Genomic DNA, 17,469 nt, shown 5'->3' with positions numbered 1-17,469 from the left:
CCTTTGATGTATGACTCATATTTCAGGGACTTGTAATTTGCTCCCCACATTCCCACAAACTCCCCCAGTCTGAGTGGAACCTTTGCAGAGTGCATATGTTTCCACCACAGAAAAATGTGAAATTATTTTTTCATAATAGCTGAATGGCTTTTGTGGGGCCTTTACCTACATCAGCTCTGTAACACTGAGCCTCTCTTGCTTGAGTCTTAGAGCCATTAATTATATTTGTATTTGGATACCTGAAATGTGGTGGCGGTGAGAAGGCAGCAGTTCTGATTTGGGGTCGTAGTTCTGCACTCATTTGCAATGCTTTAAACTCCTAACCAACCCAAAAGGCAAAGTTCTTCTCACTTTCATTCTTCTCTTCTTCTCTTTATTGCCTCTAGAGAGAGATTACTGCAGCATATGTGAAAAGCAGCCGATCGGAAGGCTTCTCTTTCGTCAGTTCTGTGAAACTCGACCCGAGCTCGAGTGCTGCATTAGGTTCCTTGACTCAGTGGTAAGTCAATTCTTGTGATATTTTGAAGTGCTTCACAGCGCTCTCCTGGCAGAGGAGACTCCCCTGACCCCAAGAAATCACTGTCTCATGGGAAATGATTTTATGTCTAACACACTTGAGCAGGCAGCGGGCAAGGCTGACCCCATCAGCATCCCAGCACCCTTGGTGGCAGTGGGGCAGTGCTGCACGCAGGGTTGGTGCCAGCCTCAGGGAGCAGGAGCAGGAGCAGGAGCAGAAGCAGGAGCAGGAGCAGGAGCAGGAGCAGGACAGGCGCCCCAGCACTCCCTCCGTGTCAGCACCTAAGCAGCTGTGTGACTAACGGCTTTTGATGTGGGTGAAGCCCGCAGTGCTGGGAGGCGCTGTGAGGAAAGGGAAGGTGATGAATGGATGACAAGAGAGGATGAGGAGTGTGGTAATAGTACTGCCTGTCTCTTACCGAGCCTTTTCATCGGTAGATTTAAGGGTGATTTACGGAGAACATCCTGATTGTTACCCTGTTTTTTCAGAGAGGAAACCAGAGGCGCAAGGTGTAGAAGTGGCTTGGTTGAGGTCACCAGGAACAAATCCGCTCCATTTTCCACCCCAGTGAGCTCTCAGTTAAGCCAGCCGCTGAGCAACAGCCCCCAGCCCTGGAGGCACCTGACGCTCTTTCCCAGTCCGGGAGCACTTGTCCGTGTGTAGCGCCAGCAAGAGAGAAGCTGCACAGTGGAAAAGCCTCTCAGTGGCTTTCTGCTGGGAGCCTGCCGGAGGGCCGGGTGCTGATGCGCCAAAAGGCTAAACCGTACCAGGGAGGAAGATGAGCTTGTCACTGCTGAGTGTGAGTGTCTGCGGGGGCTTCGCTCTCTGGCTAGTACTGACAGTCAAAAGCAAAACAATGCTTACCAACAGCAATCATTTTTTTTGTTTGCACCGTGGTGAAGCTGTTCTGAGGGACAGGGGGATGTGAGGATTGCACTGAGGTTGTAAGACTAAGAGTCTGGGAGAGGACTTAAAGTTTGCTTTAGTACCCCAGTATCTACAGCAAATTCGCAACATCGCAGAAAGTGTTGGATAACGTGCTGTTCACATCACTTCCAGCTGGTCACAACCTCTGCCTGCTCTTCCTAGCACTGGTTGTGACTTCCCCAGGGAAGGGTTTAGCCATTGAGATACGTGAAACTGCTACCACTGACAAACGCTCCATGCAGCTGTGCTGAAGGCTGCTGGGCAGGAGAACATCTCGAGTACCCTGGAGGTGTTTGTCCTGCACCAAACTGGCATCTACCACCGATGAGACACCACACGCCTGTCTCAGGGGAGGCATCCTTGCAGAAATGCCACATAAGGTGTGGTGCCCCCAGCCCCAAGGAGACGGGCAGTGGCCATCCCCCTAGGAAGCCACAGCAGTCCTTTGGGAGATAGATAGCCACTAAAGACTGCTTCCATGTGGTTTCAGTTTCAGATGAGACAGAGCTGTCCCCAGCCGGTGGGGGGTAAGTCAGGCTCTCTTCTTTTCTCACTCCTCCGTGCAGCAGCAGGCGTCACATTTTGGTTCCAGCAGCGCCCAGGGTCTGCGGAGAACAAGCCCACATTGTGCGAGCCCTGCACATGCCTGGCAGCAGGCGCTCAGGGCGCACTGGTTCAGCTGACAGCAGTAATAACATCAGGGCAGAGGGAAACATTACTGTCCCCACGTGCCCCGCTAGTGCCACCAGCCCCGGAGCGCTGTCTGATAACTGCTGCCCAGTGCCGCTCGCAGCCTCTCGCAGCAGCGCTGGCTGCCCAGCCTGCCTCCAGCTGTGGGAGTTGAGGGCACTGGGTCGTTCCAATCTCCCAAAGCCCTGTGGAGCGGTGCCAAGCACTGAAACTCTGTGTCCTCCCCACATCTGTGCAGCACAGGCAACACCGGTCCTGCGAAAGCTTGTGGTGGGACTGGCTCTCAAGCAATCCTGGGCTGATATCCCCAGATCCTTTTGCGAGGGTGCGCTTTGCACCCACCCCTGGGTTGATTTTGTGAACGGGGACCGCCCTGTGTTCCCTTGCTGGGCTAGTGATCTGTTCCCAATTAGGCTCAGACTGGCAGTACAGGGATTCCATGAACAAAATGCCTGGCTCGGTGGAGGTTTGAATATTTACTCTTTCTCTCTTCTTTTTAACACTAATTAACTGCAGTCTCCTTTGTTTATTGATTTCTATGAACATCCCTGTATTAGGCAATATTAAGGTCAAACAACAGAGCCCGTAGTCATTAAATTGGATGATTGCTACTGAAACTGGCCAAGCGGGGTCACACTGCCTTGAATGAGTAGTGGGATTCTGGCCAAGTCCTTTGTTAGGCAAAGAAGTCCTATAATGAGACCAGAAGTTTGACTTTATGGCCCTAGTCTGAGACCACCAGGAATGCGAAACCTCTTGGAGACCACCTGCTGTAACAAGCCGTGAGCAGAAAAAGCCAAGACCCTCCATTTTCTTTTGTTATTTTTCTAACGTGAGATGCAAAACTTAGGTTCTGTGTAATATCAAATAAAAAGAAAAGCATAATAGAGGAAAGTATGCAGCTGTTCGTAAGAGACTCACAGAGCCTTTTGCACATTGAGAGGTAGGACCCCCTCTCCTTTACAGAGCACGGCGGAGTGACTTTACCAGCTCACACAGCAAGTCACTGCTAGAAGCCGGTAACTGGTGCCTTTTCATACACAGTGCACTCAGCTGTCTGCAGAGAAAGCACCAAGTGGGGCTCCTGGGAGGAAACAGAACCTGGATCAAACACCCAACAACCTACCAACAGTCTTCACTCCCATACTTACGTGAGACCAGGTTTTGTAAGCTCTGTCTCACACATTTGCTTCCAAAGACTGGGAGAATCAACCAGACCTTGCAGACCAGAGTATGTAGAGAAAATTTAAAAGTCCTCTCTTTGGTGACCTCTGTTTCAGCTGTTGGGTGAAATAACCTGGTCTGATGTAGCCTGCAAACCTAATTCGAGCAGCATCTGCAGGTTTTTGCCTGGGCAGTTAGACAGCCGCTAGGCTGCTTTCTGCAGAGGAAGGATCCGTGTCCGTAACGCCGGGGGAGTGCCCTTGGGTGCCTGTCAGTGCCTCCGGAAGCCCGGAGCTCCTCGGCCAATTTCAGCCAGCCGTTGAGGTGGAGGTGCTTACAGGCCTGAAGGTTCTGCTTGTGTTCTGAGCTGTCTGGGTAATGTGCCACCATCTGTTGACTGTAAAGTGGAGCACAGCTGTATGTGCTTTGTGAGCGCTGGGCCCAGGCGTTCAGTGATGAAGGCCATAAGAACCAAGAGATGCGGCACTTCGCAGTGCCGCGCTGGTGGAGCTGTGGGCGGTCGGTTCCCACCGCTGCCACGAGACCAGCAAGCCGCCATCAGTGCGGCTGTCTGCCTGGGAGATGTGGCTCAGCAGCCCCTTCTGCTAGCCAGTATGGCCAGGCGTGAGGACAGGGAGCCCCCGCCGGTGACAGATGTCGTGCAGACCATTCCGTGCCGGAGACCGTGACCTGGCTAGCTAAAGCATCCAGTGCGCGGTGCTGACGGCTGAGCTTGTGCCTCCGAAGGCATTGCGCGCTTACCTGTGCGCACGTCAACGCAGGAGCCGTTCACCAGCCCCCTGTGCAGCCATCCAGGTGAAGGGGCGACGTGAACATGAACGACCACCGTTAAGCAGAGATGGTCTGCGGTTGAGTCAGCTCCCCTAGAGCCTGTGGCTCAGAACTCAAGCCCAGCCCTGAAGCACGCTCTGCTGTGCTTACAAACACTTCAGCACCGTCACCTAGCTTCAGCGCTGGTGTAAGGCAGCCGCTGGAAGCAAGCCTTAGGGGATACCTGTGCTGTGCTGAAAGGTGGATCAGTGAGCAGGGAGCCTGCCCCGCAGCCCGTGCCTCCAGCACCGAAGGGGACCCTTCAGCAGGGAGTTCTTGCCTTTGTCCCCTCTCCGCAGCACGTTGCTGGGGTGCCAGCTCCTGACCTTTACCTCTCCCCTCCTGGGACGTTTGTGTGCTGTTATAACAAAGACTTTAGCTTCTGGACTCTCTTTCCTGCTTCATCTAATCACATTCATATTTTTTGAATTATTTTTCTTTCCTAGGAAACAGTTTTTAACATGTTAATGCAGACCAGATTTAGATTGACGGGAAGAAAATGTGATTAATTCTGGTCAAGCAGAAAATAACCCGGCATTATTTCCTCTCTGACCTGTATGACGTTATTTCTTTGCATTGCAGTTACACAGAAATACGTCCTCTGGGGGCACACAGCCCCGCTGCCTCTCCCGGCTGTTTCTGCTTGCGCTGTCTGGGCACGGGAGCCGGGCGTAAGAGGCACTGTCTGCTCAGGTGGACTTTCCAGCTGAACGCTTCACTAGACATTACCCTTATCTGGGGTGGCAGGAGGAGCGGCATCCGTTTAATGCCATTTGTAAAAACCCTGTCTCGCTGATAGGGAGATTTCGATTGCTCGAGTCCTGTACACGGCATATAAACCATCTGTGTATGTGTGTCTTAAAGCTGTTCAGGGCTTTTTCCATCAGAAATGCCAGTTTGTTGATACCAACAAACTCATTAACTCAAAATGTGTTTTTAAACAGTCAAAAGGACTCTCTTCTGCCCTGTGTTTAAATAAGAAAAACGTGGTTTCGAGTTCACTTTTCATTTAGAAATGTGCATTATAAATCCCAGCTGTTTGGGTTTTGCCTTCCAATTTTCAGTCACAGATTTTAAATCTCCAGCAGAGGCAAGTGCAAGGGCGGTCGCTGGAGCACGGAGCAGTAGCAGGGCAGAGCCTGGAATCTGAGGAAGGAGTGAGCAGGAGCTGGAGCAGAGAGAGATGCTGGGCATAACAAAGGAAGGAGCTGAGAAAGCGGAGGCGTAAAACTGAGGCCGAAATGCCTACTGCAGATGCTCAGAAGGTGACTCCACTGCTCCAGATTTCTACTGAGACACCTAAACCGCTCTGTGGGAGCATCTGTTCCCATCTCCATCTCCTGGTGGGTACGAGGGACCGACTCCTGCAGCTGTGCCACCCTCTCACAGGCAACCAGCAGCTACCTGGCGTGGGAGAGAGTCCTCCCAGATCTGCGGAGATCCTTTTGGATCCACTTTTCAATTTTCACATATTTTTAAGCCATACAGTTTCAGGAGCCTAAAGAATATTACCATGAAAATCAAACGCTAGATAAAACTGTGTCAGAATTAAGGTTGACGGAGCAGTCCCCCTCTGGGTCCTTGTGCACTGCCCCAGCGATGCTCTCCCATCAGTCACAGGCACCCTCCAGCCCCTGAACCTCTTGCTTGGCCATCCCTGAGCCCATGGCCCCGTCCTACAGCCAGACACACGCTGGACATTGCTCCCTTTCCCAGTGGAAGTGCATTTTCCCATCTGATCTCACTCAGCCCATCCCGAGGGTGGCTGCTCCGAAGGGAAGGATGCTTCACCCCCCCGTGCCCGCTTTCTGCCAGGGTTGCTTCTAGGGAACCGGGGGCCACCAAAGTAACTACTACCTCTGAAACAGCAGCCAAAAGAAAAGCGGGCCACAAGCGGCGGCCAGCCCACATCCTCTCGCCATTTGGACTGAAGGATCTGCAACTGCCCACAGAAAGAGCTTTCCCTGCAGCTCGTCCCATGCAGTCAGGGTGATCGTAAATCCTCCCCTCGTTTATAAGCTATGAATAGGGCCCTGTCTGACTTAACTAGGGCATGGAGAAGCTATTAGACTTCAGAGCAGGAGCCTTGAAACACATGCCCAGATTCATTAAAGGAATAATGGGAAATACTTTGTTCCACGCGGGTTTCAAGTAATGGTGTTATTTCTGTCAATTAGGGATTCACAAACCGTGGCCATGCTTCTGAGCATTGTGGAAGAGGGGATGTATCTTGTAATTTAAGCACAAGATTGAGAGTGGAGGACCTTGTTACGCTTCCCAGGCACGCGGCAGAATGAGCATGGGGAAGCAGTCACTCTGTCTGCATGGGCAGCTCTTCCTGTAGTAACAGCCCATGGCCGAAAACGTACCAGCATCTGTTGCCGAATAGCTCGAAAGTGGCACTGAAAGGAGAAATAATAATGAACTTAGAAACAAAATGAAAGAGTCCTCTAGTATTTGAGCCACAGGGAAATCAACACTGTTCACAGTTGGAGCTTATGGTTCCTTCCCACATCCTCACTTGTCTGTCACTTCCTACCTTCACCACCATAGTGCTGCATTTCCTGAGGATATCAAATGCAAGTAAAATTAAACTTTCCCTTTATTCCTTCCCAACTATCTTGAGACAGAATTAGATACTCTGTATGTGTGTGTGTGTGTGTGCATTTAGCTCTGCATAAGCTGGATCCCATCAGGAACTGCATTTCAAAACACTGATCCAACTGCTGCTAAACTTCTGTCGACTTCTGGTTTGTCCTGATTTTCTTCCTGTTGTACAGTTCAGATGGGATGTCAATGTTATAGTGTATCTGTGGCAAACAGGACAGCAAATTTTTTCACGTCTCCACGGTGCACTTCAAATAGCAGACGATGACTCTGAATCAGGTTTTATTTACTAGGGAGCCAATATATTACCAAGATCTGGACTCTAAAAGAAAATGAAGGCGAGAGAGATGGTCATTATTGGATGAATGGTAAATAGCACTGAACGGAGCAGTCGGATCTCCTAGACGCTTCCATGCTGAGGCAATGCCAAGGAGTTCTCTTTTCTTTGAAGAGCCATCTGCTCAGACGGCTCCATTTAAGTACAGTTATTTTCGTTTATTAAAATACATTATTTCTGCTTTCTTTTATATGAGGACCACTTTGTTTGTCTGCGAACCTAACCGTAAACTGTAAGGTCCAAATAAGATGCAACCTTCACCATTAAAAAAGTTGTTTCTTCTGTTATTCTTGCCATTGCTTTGTGCCCTAGCAAGGAACCATGGAGAAAAATGCTGTCGAGATGCTGTAAACATTCAAGAGCGTCTGTGCATTAAGAGCTGAAATGACCATGCTCAGACACCATCTGAAAGGACAGGAAATTGGATGAAAGATTTTTTTAAATCCCTTGTTTTAAGTTTTATGAGGGTGTAATCAGTTCCTCCCCAAACCGGTCACTAAAAGAGAAGTCCCGCACCTGTGGGTTTGAGCTGTCAAATATTCTTCATCAACAATACAGGTTTCTGTGCTATTTGCAGTCTTTGTCATTTCCCAAACCAAATCAGATCATAATTCTGGATTGTTCAAGCTACCTGCTGTGTTTGTGTATGAATGTGTAGCTTCAGACTTGAGCTGCAATAGCTAAATCTGCACTGGCCAGATATAGGTGGGTAAGAGCATCATTACTGCCTGGTGGCTTCCGTGTCGCTGCGAGGTCTGCTCAGCTCGGGTACCCATTATAGCCTGCCTTTGGAGTTACTCCGCCAAGCTTGGAGCAGTACGTGCTGTCTTCCAGTGGGCAACAGTTTGGAAATTTGTCCTGCCAAGTCTTTGCCAGTTCAGTCTGATTTACCCCCTTTTTTTTTTTTTTTTAACTTCCTCCTCATTTATGGTTGCAGACAGCTTGTACTGGACCAGGATACTTCACTGGTTTGGCAGCATTTTCTGGGACCCTTTCTTTTTAATGCAAAGTCGGGAAAATGAGGCTGTCTTCTTTCATCTTTTTTGGGGGGGATGTATTTTGTTCCTAAGGCTTTGTACCCTGGACAGTGCAGAGTGAGAATGTCTCTGAGGACTTGCCGTTGTCGTTTAGCCACGGGGGTCCCATGCAGCACGTGTTTCCTTCGAATGCCTGCCGGGGATCCACAACGTAGCTGAAGGGATTAATGCCTTCGGGGTGCACAAGTAACGTTTCTTCTGTTTCTTATGGAAACGTTGTCCTGCAACTCCTCAAAAGTCAGTAATGCTACAGTATGTAGACTAGTCAGGATTTTACAGCGTAGGTAAACTTTTTTTTGGGGGGGGCGGTTGGATGTGGTGCTATCTTTCTCAGGCACCAAGGGAGGCAAAGAGAGTTTCGCCTGTAGCCTGTTCCTCTGAATGGTCTCTCTTGTTTTATATTGGTGCTACGAAATCTGCCTAAGAAATCAGCTCTTAGATCTGCCCTCCGGAGGGACCGAGTCACGGGTCACTGAAGGTGATGGGCGAGCCTCTCTGCCTTGCGGGAGTGTTGTTAGACCGAGAGGAAGATGTCGATAAATAGGAAGGACACATTTGACCAAAAAGACGTTCTAGTGAAGGAGTTCGCCTGTTGCTTGGAATACCTCTGTGGCAGGAAGTAACAAACGTTCACTTTCTCTTCTACTCAGAGAAATAATTTTACCTTCTGTGTCCACCTTCCCTTTCAGCAAAACCAAACAAAGCTGCTGTCTCTTGTCACTGAATGCCTTCTGCAAGGTGGCTTAGCACAGCTATAAAATAGAAAAGAATTAAATTGTGTCGGTGTTAATTAAGAGATACCATCTCAGAAAATACACCACCATGGTTTGGTCAAAATATAGTGAAGGGTTGTCAGTAGGATTGACTCTACGAGTTTTACTTCCATCAGAAAATGGTATTTATCCTTGTTTTCTCTGACAGAGTGTTCTGTTAAGGCCACATCCAAAATGAAGTTATAATGGTGAAATATGAGTGCAAATATTGACCTTTTTTTTATATCTCTTCCAGGCAGAATATGAAATTGCTCCGGATGAAAAGCTGGGAGAGAAGGGGAAGGAAGTCATGATGAAATACCTCACCCCAGAGGTAAGGGGCAGCCAGAGGAGCATTACTGAAGGAATGCTGCACACCTTTGCTAAAGGAGGTTGTTACAGGCTTTGTAAGCCAGACTCCTAAAATTTATGGTGGCAATCTGGAGTGAATAAACCTGCAAGTCTGATACAAACAGAGAGGAAAAAAAATATAATCCAGTCCAGAAACTGACTTCTAAGAATGAACTCGAGGTTGCCAGGGGCATGATTCATCTGTGGATGAGCAGGGGGCTTCTCTGGTCTCTTCTCGGTGCCCAGAGCTCTACATCTGTGGTGCCATGCAAGAGACTTCAGCTGTTATCAACAGATGCCACGATTATTTCCTATCCTCAGAAGAGGTGGCGGCATTTCCTGTGCTGTTGTGTAGAAGGCATCAGCACAAATGGCCTTTGGTAACAGCCACTGTGTTTTGGTAGAAAAATTGCCACTCCTTTCCCACCACCATTTGTCCCAGGGACGTGCAAGACTGACATTGAGCACGCTTGGGAGCTGAGAAGTGCTGTCACCGCTGGTGCTTCCAGTGCTCTGGGTTCCTGGGTGCTGCATCGTGGGGCGGTCAGAAGGGGAGGAGCTCGTGGCAGCAGCTGTGTCCACAGGCTGGCACTCCAGACAGAGCAACAGATCTGCCGCGGGGACTGCGGACAGGCTGCACAGGGACTAACCCTTTTTGGGGGGTTGCGATTGTTTGCTGAACGTGTTTAGCCTCTGCAACTAAAATCACTGCCAGTAAGCGATAAACATCCAGCTTCAAACACAGGAACACCTGTAGGGTTTTTCCTAGGTCACTTTCTCAAGACGTGCAATTGCCACTTCAACTGTTTTACAAGGGAAATACGTTTGACCTTCAGGACAACGAACTGCACTTTTGGCAGATGTCTTTCTGGAGCGTTTACACGCTCAGCTGTGTTTTGGAGGTGTAGGGGCAGAGCAGAGCACTTTTTTTCCCAGTCAGTCATTTTCCTACAGTAAATTTCAGTGCATACTTTCAGTTATCTCAGACTGCATTTGGGGACGTGGTTTCATTGGCTGAGCCTGGCTGGTTCCTCCTGTAGCCACTGAACACCACCTGTGTGAGTCCCTGCTGCCCACTCACTGGGGACACTGCTTTTTAAATCCTCCGAAATGACCGCTTGTCTTGAAATTTCTGTCAACAGAGGAACAAGGGACAAATACTGAAGGTGTTTCCCACCATTCCAGTTCCCATGTGGAAACGGAGGGAGGCATTTTGCTGCTGGCAGAGCTGGTAGATGAGAGAAGGGTAGCGCTGCTTTGTTGTAGCCAGTCTTGTGCAGGTTTCCAGATGCCAGGTCCCGTCACTGCTGTCCCATGGCACTCCTGTCAGCCGCAGAGCAGCAGAAGCGCATGGACTAGTTTAGTGAGGCAAGGAAACATGCAGCAAAGAGCAATCTGAGAGCAGCTGCTGCTTCTTCAAGAAGAAATGGTGGCAGCAAGGGGAATTCCTGGGACTCCAGAGGTGGAGTTTCTCTGCCATGCTCTGCATTTCCTATTTGACTTGCGTACCTGGTTTCTCCGTGCCTAAAGCAGGCACAGGATATTTACAGTCTGTTCTGAAACTTTTCTGGTACTTGCAAGTGACCTCAGTGTGTTTGGGCAGAAGGAAACACCAAGATACGCTCCTTGACTTGTAATCTCAAACTGCCTCCCTGATGTGGGCTTTAACATCTGCGCTGGTCTCCAGGAACCATTTTTTCTTGATGGGAAACCTCTGCTTCTTCCCCGAGGGATGTTTAAGCCCTGTGTAGCAGAAAATACTTCCTAGAGGCGAGGTTGACTGTGTCATAGCAATGGGTTGAATACTAGATTTTCAAACAGGTCTCCCACACTACAAATATGTTAAAAACTAGAGCAAGGCCTGGACTAATTGCATTTCTTTTTAGATACCTGACTAAAGTTCTCGGGTAGGAGTTCAGATGGCCTCCTGTCCTTTCTTGTCAAGAAAGAGAAATAAGAATCTCCAAAGGACACATTTGAAGCCGTTAGAAGTCAATGACTGAAAGCCAGATTGGATGCTGGCAGTCAGAACACCTGAATCTGTGTCCTAATGTCCTCACGGGACAGGTCTCCTCCTGGCCAGCAAAGACACGTTCTCGTCATTAGCAGCCGCATTTCTCCATCGTGTTAGGAGTTGAGTTCCTTGTAAGATACAAATTGCTGCTGATTCCAGAGCCTTCCGCTTTCGGAGGAGCGCTTCTGTTGAGTAGTGTGTGTCTGCGCTTCAAAGAACCTGATTGTCTCGGCACAAAAACGGTGTGACATACAGCCTGACTGATAGCAGGGACCTACAGGTTTAGTTCTTGGACAGGTAATTCAGCCTTAGAAAGTGAGGAGTGTTTTTCCCAGAGTGCACGATCAGAAGCAAAATGAAAACAAAAAGGAGACTCCATGCTTTTTAATATTCATAAATGATTTTTTAGACGTTCAGACATTTAGGGTACAGCGTGTAGATAAATTGTCACTCTGAGGTTCACAGGAACATGCCCTGCAGGTAGGACAACACACACTCTTGGTACGGCAGGAGGGAAAAGGAAACGCGTTCCCAGGTGAGCAGACGTCACATCACAGCAGCTCTTTCAGCCTCCCGCGACCCGTGCAGCCACGCGGCTGCAGTGAGCAGCCTCAGACGTGTGGCAGCAGTGAACTCCCTCCCGCCTGCAGAGCTGTGCGAGAACTCCGGCGTCACCCGGGGCCACTCGCCCACCTCCGCACCTGCCAGGGTGGCCGAGCGGGGAGGCGCTGCTTCAAGTCATCGCGACTCGGGCTCTCCGTAGCTTTGACTCCCTGAGCAGCCGCCGCGTGTCCCTGGGCTCCAGCAGCCTTTCGCTGTGGTGGCTGACGGTGGGGACAGCGGGAGCAGCTTGGGCTGCCACCATCTCCCCAGCCTACAGGAACAGCAGTGAAAACCTCTGGCTTCTGAGTGTGTCCCTGGGAGGGGAAATGGGTGGTTTAGGCTTCTCGAAGAAGTGGCACGTAGGAATAGCCACCTCAGGGGTGTTGGGTTTGTGTCTGGCGGGGTTTTGGTAACGGGAGAAGGGCTGCTGTAGCTGAAAACACTGCCCGTCCTTGAAACACACTCTGAAGAATTGTGAACCTTCTTCTCCAAGGAGGTCCAGCTGTGAGCTGGCTACCCCTCACAGCCTATGTGGGGACAAGCACAGGTGAAAGTGTCTTGTCCATTAAGAGGAGGAGAGCTGAGGAGACGTGTGCCACCTCAGTAGTGTGACCTGAAGGGAACTCCTCCAGCAGGCTGCCCTTGCTTAACAGGAGGAGTGTAATGGTTGCCACACTGGCAAGGTCAAGGTTTCTTGACTGAAGTCTTGCTTCTTCAAGACAGGCTTTAACAGTTTCCATGAAAAGGGCACTTAAAGCTGCTTTCTTGGCTTAATAAGCCCATAGGGCAAAAGTCCAACCCACAGGAAGTCTAAAATTTCTGAGGTTGTGAAATATGATGGTAAAACTGCTAAAATGAATTGGTCACAAATATTTCTTCCCTGGCTTTTCCTAATCTCAACAGTCGAGTGGGAATGTTTCGGGTTTAGGTTCCAGTTCTGTCTGTAAATGAAAAAGCCCTCAGTGCTTTGTGGAGCAGTTGAGCTGAACTGAGCCCAGCCTGGCTCCATCACCTGGCTGCCGCTTGTACTGGAAGAGCAAAGAGATATATTTACCATTGTACTGCTTTTAAATCAAAGTTTTGCCACTCCATGCAGCATTTTTGCCTTCCTGCCTGGCAGCTGCTATGCCTTGCCCTACTAAATCACTGGCACATTATTTTCTTTTTCACTGTAAATCACCTTGAGATTCTTTGAGAGACGCTATATAAAACTAAATTGATTTGAAATGGCTCTTCAGACAGGCTCCATATGCCATTATAGTTTATATGTGAACGCGGCTGGGTACTAAAATGTTATTGAAGAGGATGTCTAATGTGTATTGTTATCCCCATTAACATCCTGCACAGAATATGAAGAACAGCAAACAGCACTAGTTTTCTTATCTGAGTTCCTGTTGGGTCTCCCTTCCTCCGGGAAGTGCGCGGAATAAAGGCTGTGTTTGCCACTTCTTTCTTTGCTGCGGGAGGTGAGCTGGGTGCAGCAGTGACCTCCTTACTCCAGTCTAAGGCTAGCAGTGGGCACTTGCTAAATGAAAATATGTCTTTGTTTTTATGAACAATTATAGGATAAGGAAGGGAGGGAAAAGTCCCATGGAAGGGAAACTGGCTGATAGCAGCACCTGGTCTTCCACTTTTCTATTGGCTAACACATGCTTTTCTCTCAAATCTGTTCTTAATGGGGAGGAAAACATGTATGTAATAGGGGTGAAATGAAATTAAAATGATACACGAGCCCTTCTGCTGGACAAAGCTGTGCTGCTGGGTCCAGGCTCCTGCTCACCAACTCCCTCTCTCAGCTCTGCGCATTGACAAAGAGTAGTTTTCTTTTTGCACGCCGTTGTTTTAATCTTGATGCCGAGGATCTTTGCCTTCGGTTGCTCTCTCCTTGAGATTTCTTTCCCCTTCCTATTTTCACCACCAAAATAATTGCAGACTTCAGCACTTGTGCTGCTGAGTGAGTTGTCTTTGCTGATGGCTACAGCCTTCCATCTCCCATAAGGGATGTTTTGTATATCGCTTCTTAATGCGTCTGGCTGAATCCTGGAAGGGCAGGTCATACCGGACCAAGAACTGGATTCAAGTGCTGAGACCTCTTCCTCTAGCCGTTTAGTTTTACTAAATTCCTTCTAGAGAACATGTTACAATTAGGTTTTGGAATGGCTAAAAGAAAAGCTGAATGCCACTAAAGGAATCTCTGGAAGAAAGAAACACTAAGCTTCTGTAAAGCAATCTGCAGACTTTCATACGAGACAGACGTTGAAAGGTGAGCCCTCAGGGACCGCTTTCTGCATCGTTCCCTTTCTCGTACAAATTGAGCTTTTATCACTTAGACCTAGCAAGTCATCTCGGCCCCCTGTAAGCTTATTATCTTGCTGATAAAAGGCCAAGAGAGTATCGCTTGTCACTGGCTGCGGTGGATGGTCCCTTAGGCTTGGTCCCAGAGTTATCTCCACAGCTAGTTTCCTTTTTTTCCTAAACGCCATGCATTGCATTAATGACCCAGCTGAAGTGAGCAATGAATGGAGTGCCTGTCTGAACACTGGGCGCTACATGGATGCGGGACGGGCTAGAATTATTTACTTGCTCAAAGCGTTATTCACTGTGTCCTTTGGGTTTCTATTAGGAGACTTGTCAGGATGCTAAGTACTTCAGTAGAAATCATGGCCTTACGTGAGCCGAGGAGAGTTTTGCCATTCAATTAATTGCCCTGGGACTTTACCCTTTGACTCAATGGATTTCTCATCTCCCCTTTCTATTGACTTCGCTATTCCACAGGCACCATCTCAGCCAGAGATGATAGCATTACTTAGGCCTCTGCTCTGCAACTAGCGTAATCGATACACAGTCCAGTCTCCAGAGAAATCAATACATAATTCTTGTTGTTGTTCCAGAGACAGCACGATCAATATCTCTGCTGATCACTATGTCTTAGTCTAGGAAAGGACCTTCTCAGTGTACTTTCTGCATAAGCTCATGTTTCCAAAGTTCAGTTATGGGAAAATGTCTGAGCAGCAGAACGGCAACCTTGTTGCTCACATTAATGCTTTCTATTCAGAATTTATTTTAATAAGCATTCTTCTGTCACTGGGGCCAGGCTGTACTATAGCGTGGCAGAGGAATCTGAAAAATCAGTGTTGCCTTGATTAGGAGTCCCTTTGCTGTGGTCTCAGACTAAAAGGCATTTTCTCACGGTTTGCTCAAGTCCTATTTCCTCATCCTTTACTCGCTGTTTATAATACAAATGTTAGTTAACTAAACACTTAACTGAGGATTTCTGTCTCTTGCAATGGTGCCAGACTGCAGGAGAGCCTACGGAAACAACACGGAGTCTGCTCTGTCTGGTGATGCTGCTCCTTGGGCAGTCCTGTGTCCTGTCTGCTCGGCTTGAGGAGGGCTGCACTGGCAGTGCATTTGCTCAGACTGGTGGAAGGTCTGGGTTGGAGTCGTTAACCAGGCTGGTTTTATGCTAAGCAATGCTGTTAGTTGAAGCTTTGCTTTTCCTTCCTTGTTTTGGAGAGGTTACACTCCCAAGTTTGCATGCTTCTTAACTATTTGTAATTTGTGGTCAGGAAAATCATTGGGATGACTTGCTCAGTGGGCTGAAGCCTTCTAGCTTCCCTGTGTTTGCTGGGATTACTCTGACTTGACCCTGCAGAAAATGGAAACTTGCTTCAGCGAATTGATGTCAACCACACATGTAAACCTGGCTCACATCTGTCTGCTGAGGCAGGGCAGGCCCCCCAGGCTGCTCTGACTCCTCTTGGAGACTAGCCATGGCATCCCAGAGGGCTGAGGGCACTGTGCAAACACAGAGCGGCTGCTCAGGATTATTTGGGAACAGGAAGGATGAACTCGTCTGCTCTTGACTAACGAATATGCTCCTCTCATTGTCTGGGAGTCATCTTCTCCCTATCTCCTCTGCATACCCTCAGTTCGTATGGTTTCTCTGACAGCCTGGGAAGTTAATTCTAAGCCTTTAAGTTCATTCAGATTGCCCAGAGGCAGCCTCTTCTGCCTAAAAATTTTGCCGATATGGGAAAAAAGGGATCAGCATTTTCCAGCTGTCTGACACGCAGGCTTGTAAAACCTCCAGAGCCCTGCAGGAGATGGCTTTCTGTGCGTTTGCACAGAGTGACATGAAAACACAGCCCTGGTGAGCCCAGCCTCTCACCGGCCCAGCACATAAATTGCAGCTTGGCTGTCCTACACTGGGAGGAGAGCTGCAGTGCTTCTGTCTGCCCGCGGGCTGCAGGGAGCCCGGGGAGACTCGGGGTGTTTCGAGCTGTAGCTGGTTGAAGTGCAGTGAGGTCAGCTCCACGCGAGGTGTAGTGCAGAATGCGTTCAGTTACAGGGCATGGCATTTCCCCACAGGTTTCTGTGCGCAGTTCCTCAGTGCTGCGGGAGCCCTTCGACAGCTGCCCCCCACAGCCCTTCTACCCACCCACTGTGACTTGCAGCAGCTTCCCTGGTTGGTCCAGCTTTGAATTTCTGAAGCTAAAAGCATAACGGGTCAACAACGGCTCTCTGAGCTCAGGACTCCTTGCGCGAATTCAGAAGCAGCAACAGGCAACTGTAAGCTCGATCCCAACACAGAAGAGGATGAAGCGGCATCTGATGAAAGCAGAAGTTAAACACACCGTATTTCTCATCTGATTCCCTCGTAACAGGAAATCAGGGTTCGGGAAAAACATCTGGAGACTCCAGCAGCAGAGCAGCCTCCCAAGAATAGGCCAGGCAGATTCCGATGAGATGCTGAGGCTGGCACCTTTGGCTGGGATGATGCAACGGGTAGAATCACTCAGCTAGTAACGTTAGAGTGAGTTATTTTAACGTGGAACCAGGAATCACAGCATTACCGTAAGGAAAGTTTTAAATTTCACAAAGCAATTATATTTAAACTCATTAAAATTTCACTAGATAAGTGTAAAAAAATAAGAAAATAAGATTTTGTAAAAATAAGGTATTTGATTGCGTGTAGATTTAAAAATAATGAGTGTATTCAAGCTGTGGATATGTGGCACTTGAGGTGACTCATGTGTAACATCTTCTGCCCAGTAATGCAGCTACACTTACAGAAGTCACTCAACCTGCGTGCCCAGCCTCAGCTGCTACGTCAATTTATTGTTTTCTGATCAAGCCAGGCTCTGACCTGAGTCAAAAATCAAGCCTATGGCAGGATCATGATGCTGGCACAGATGCTGTTTGTCCAACAAGCAAAACCCAGGAAGAGCAGAATATGCCATTGCAAACGGTGCGTCGTCTCCTACAACAAACACCGTCCCTCTCTGCTCTTCGCAGACGGCTCCTGCCGAGTGATGGTTAACGGGCCGTGTCGCCCAGGAGGCGAGGGAATGCCCTGATCCTGCAGCACGAGGTAGCGGTGCTGTTTGCCTTTCGGGGGGTTTCCAGTCTTCTTGTGAGAGGGCTGCTGGTTCCTGACCGGTGGTTTTTAACTTCACCTCCCAATCTTTTTAAAGCCTTCCCAAACTCTCCTTTGGATTTCCATTTCTTCACTCAAGCATTTCCTCCGGGTTTTGACCTGCTGATGGGAAAGATGACGGCAAATTCTGCGAACCGCCCGCTGCAGCGGCCGGCACTGCGGCCACTGGCTGGGGCGCCAACGCGGGCCGGGGGGCCCT

The 17,469-nt window shown here is 49.0% G+C and overlaps 1 protein-coding gene across 1 annotated transcript in view; it reads left to right on the top strand.

Moving 5' to 3' along the window:
* The window catches only part of LOC104491208 (G protein-coupled receptor kinase 5), a gene marked incomplete at both ends in the record, with an annotated part of 46,484 nt that overhangs the window by 3,527 nt on the left and 25,488 nt on the right, over positions 1 to 17,469 (top strand). Inside the window, 2 exons of the mRNA XM_010133597.1 lie at positions 387 to 499; positions 9,119 to 9,196. Of these exons, the coding sequence (XP_010131899.1) occupies positions 387 to 499; positions 9,119 to 9,196 (191 nt within the window). The remainder of the gene's footprint in view (positions 1 to 386; positions 500 to 9,118; positions 9,197 to 17,469) is intronic.

This window comes from Buceros rhinoceros, unplaced genomic scaffold (assembly GCF_000710305.1).
Source record: "Buceros rhinoceros silvestris isolate BGI_N320 unplaced genomic scaffold, ASM71030v1 scaffold18640, whole genome shotgun sequence".
In the NCBI taxonomy this organism is placed as follows: domain Eukaryota; kingdom Metazoa; phylum Chordata; class Aves; order Bucerotiformes; family Bucerotidae; genus Buceros; species Buceros rhinoceros.
The sequence above is the reverse complement of the archived record's forward strand: the minus strand, read 5'-3'. Positions and strand labels throughout refer to the sequence as shown.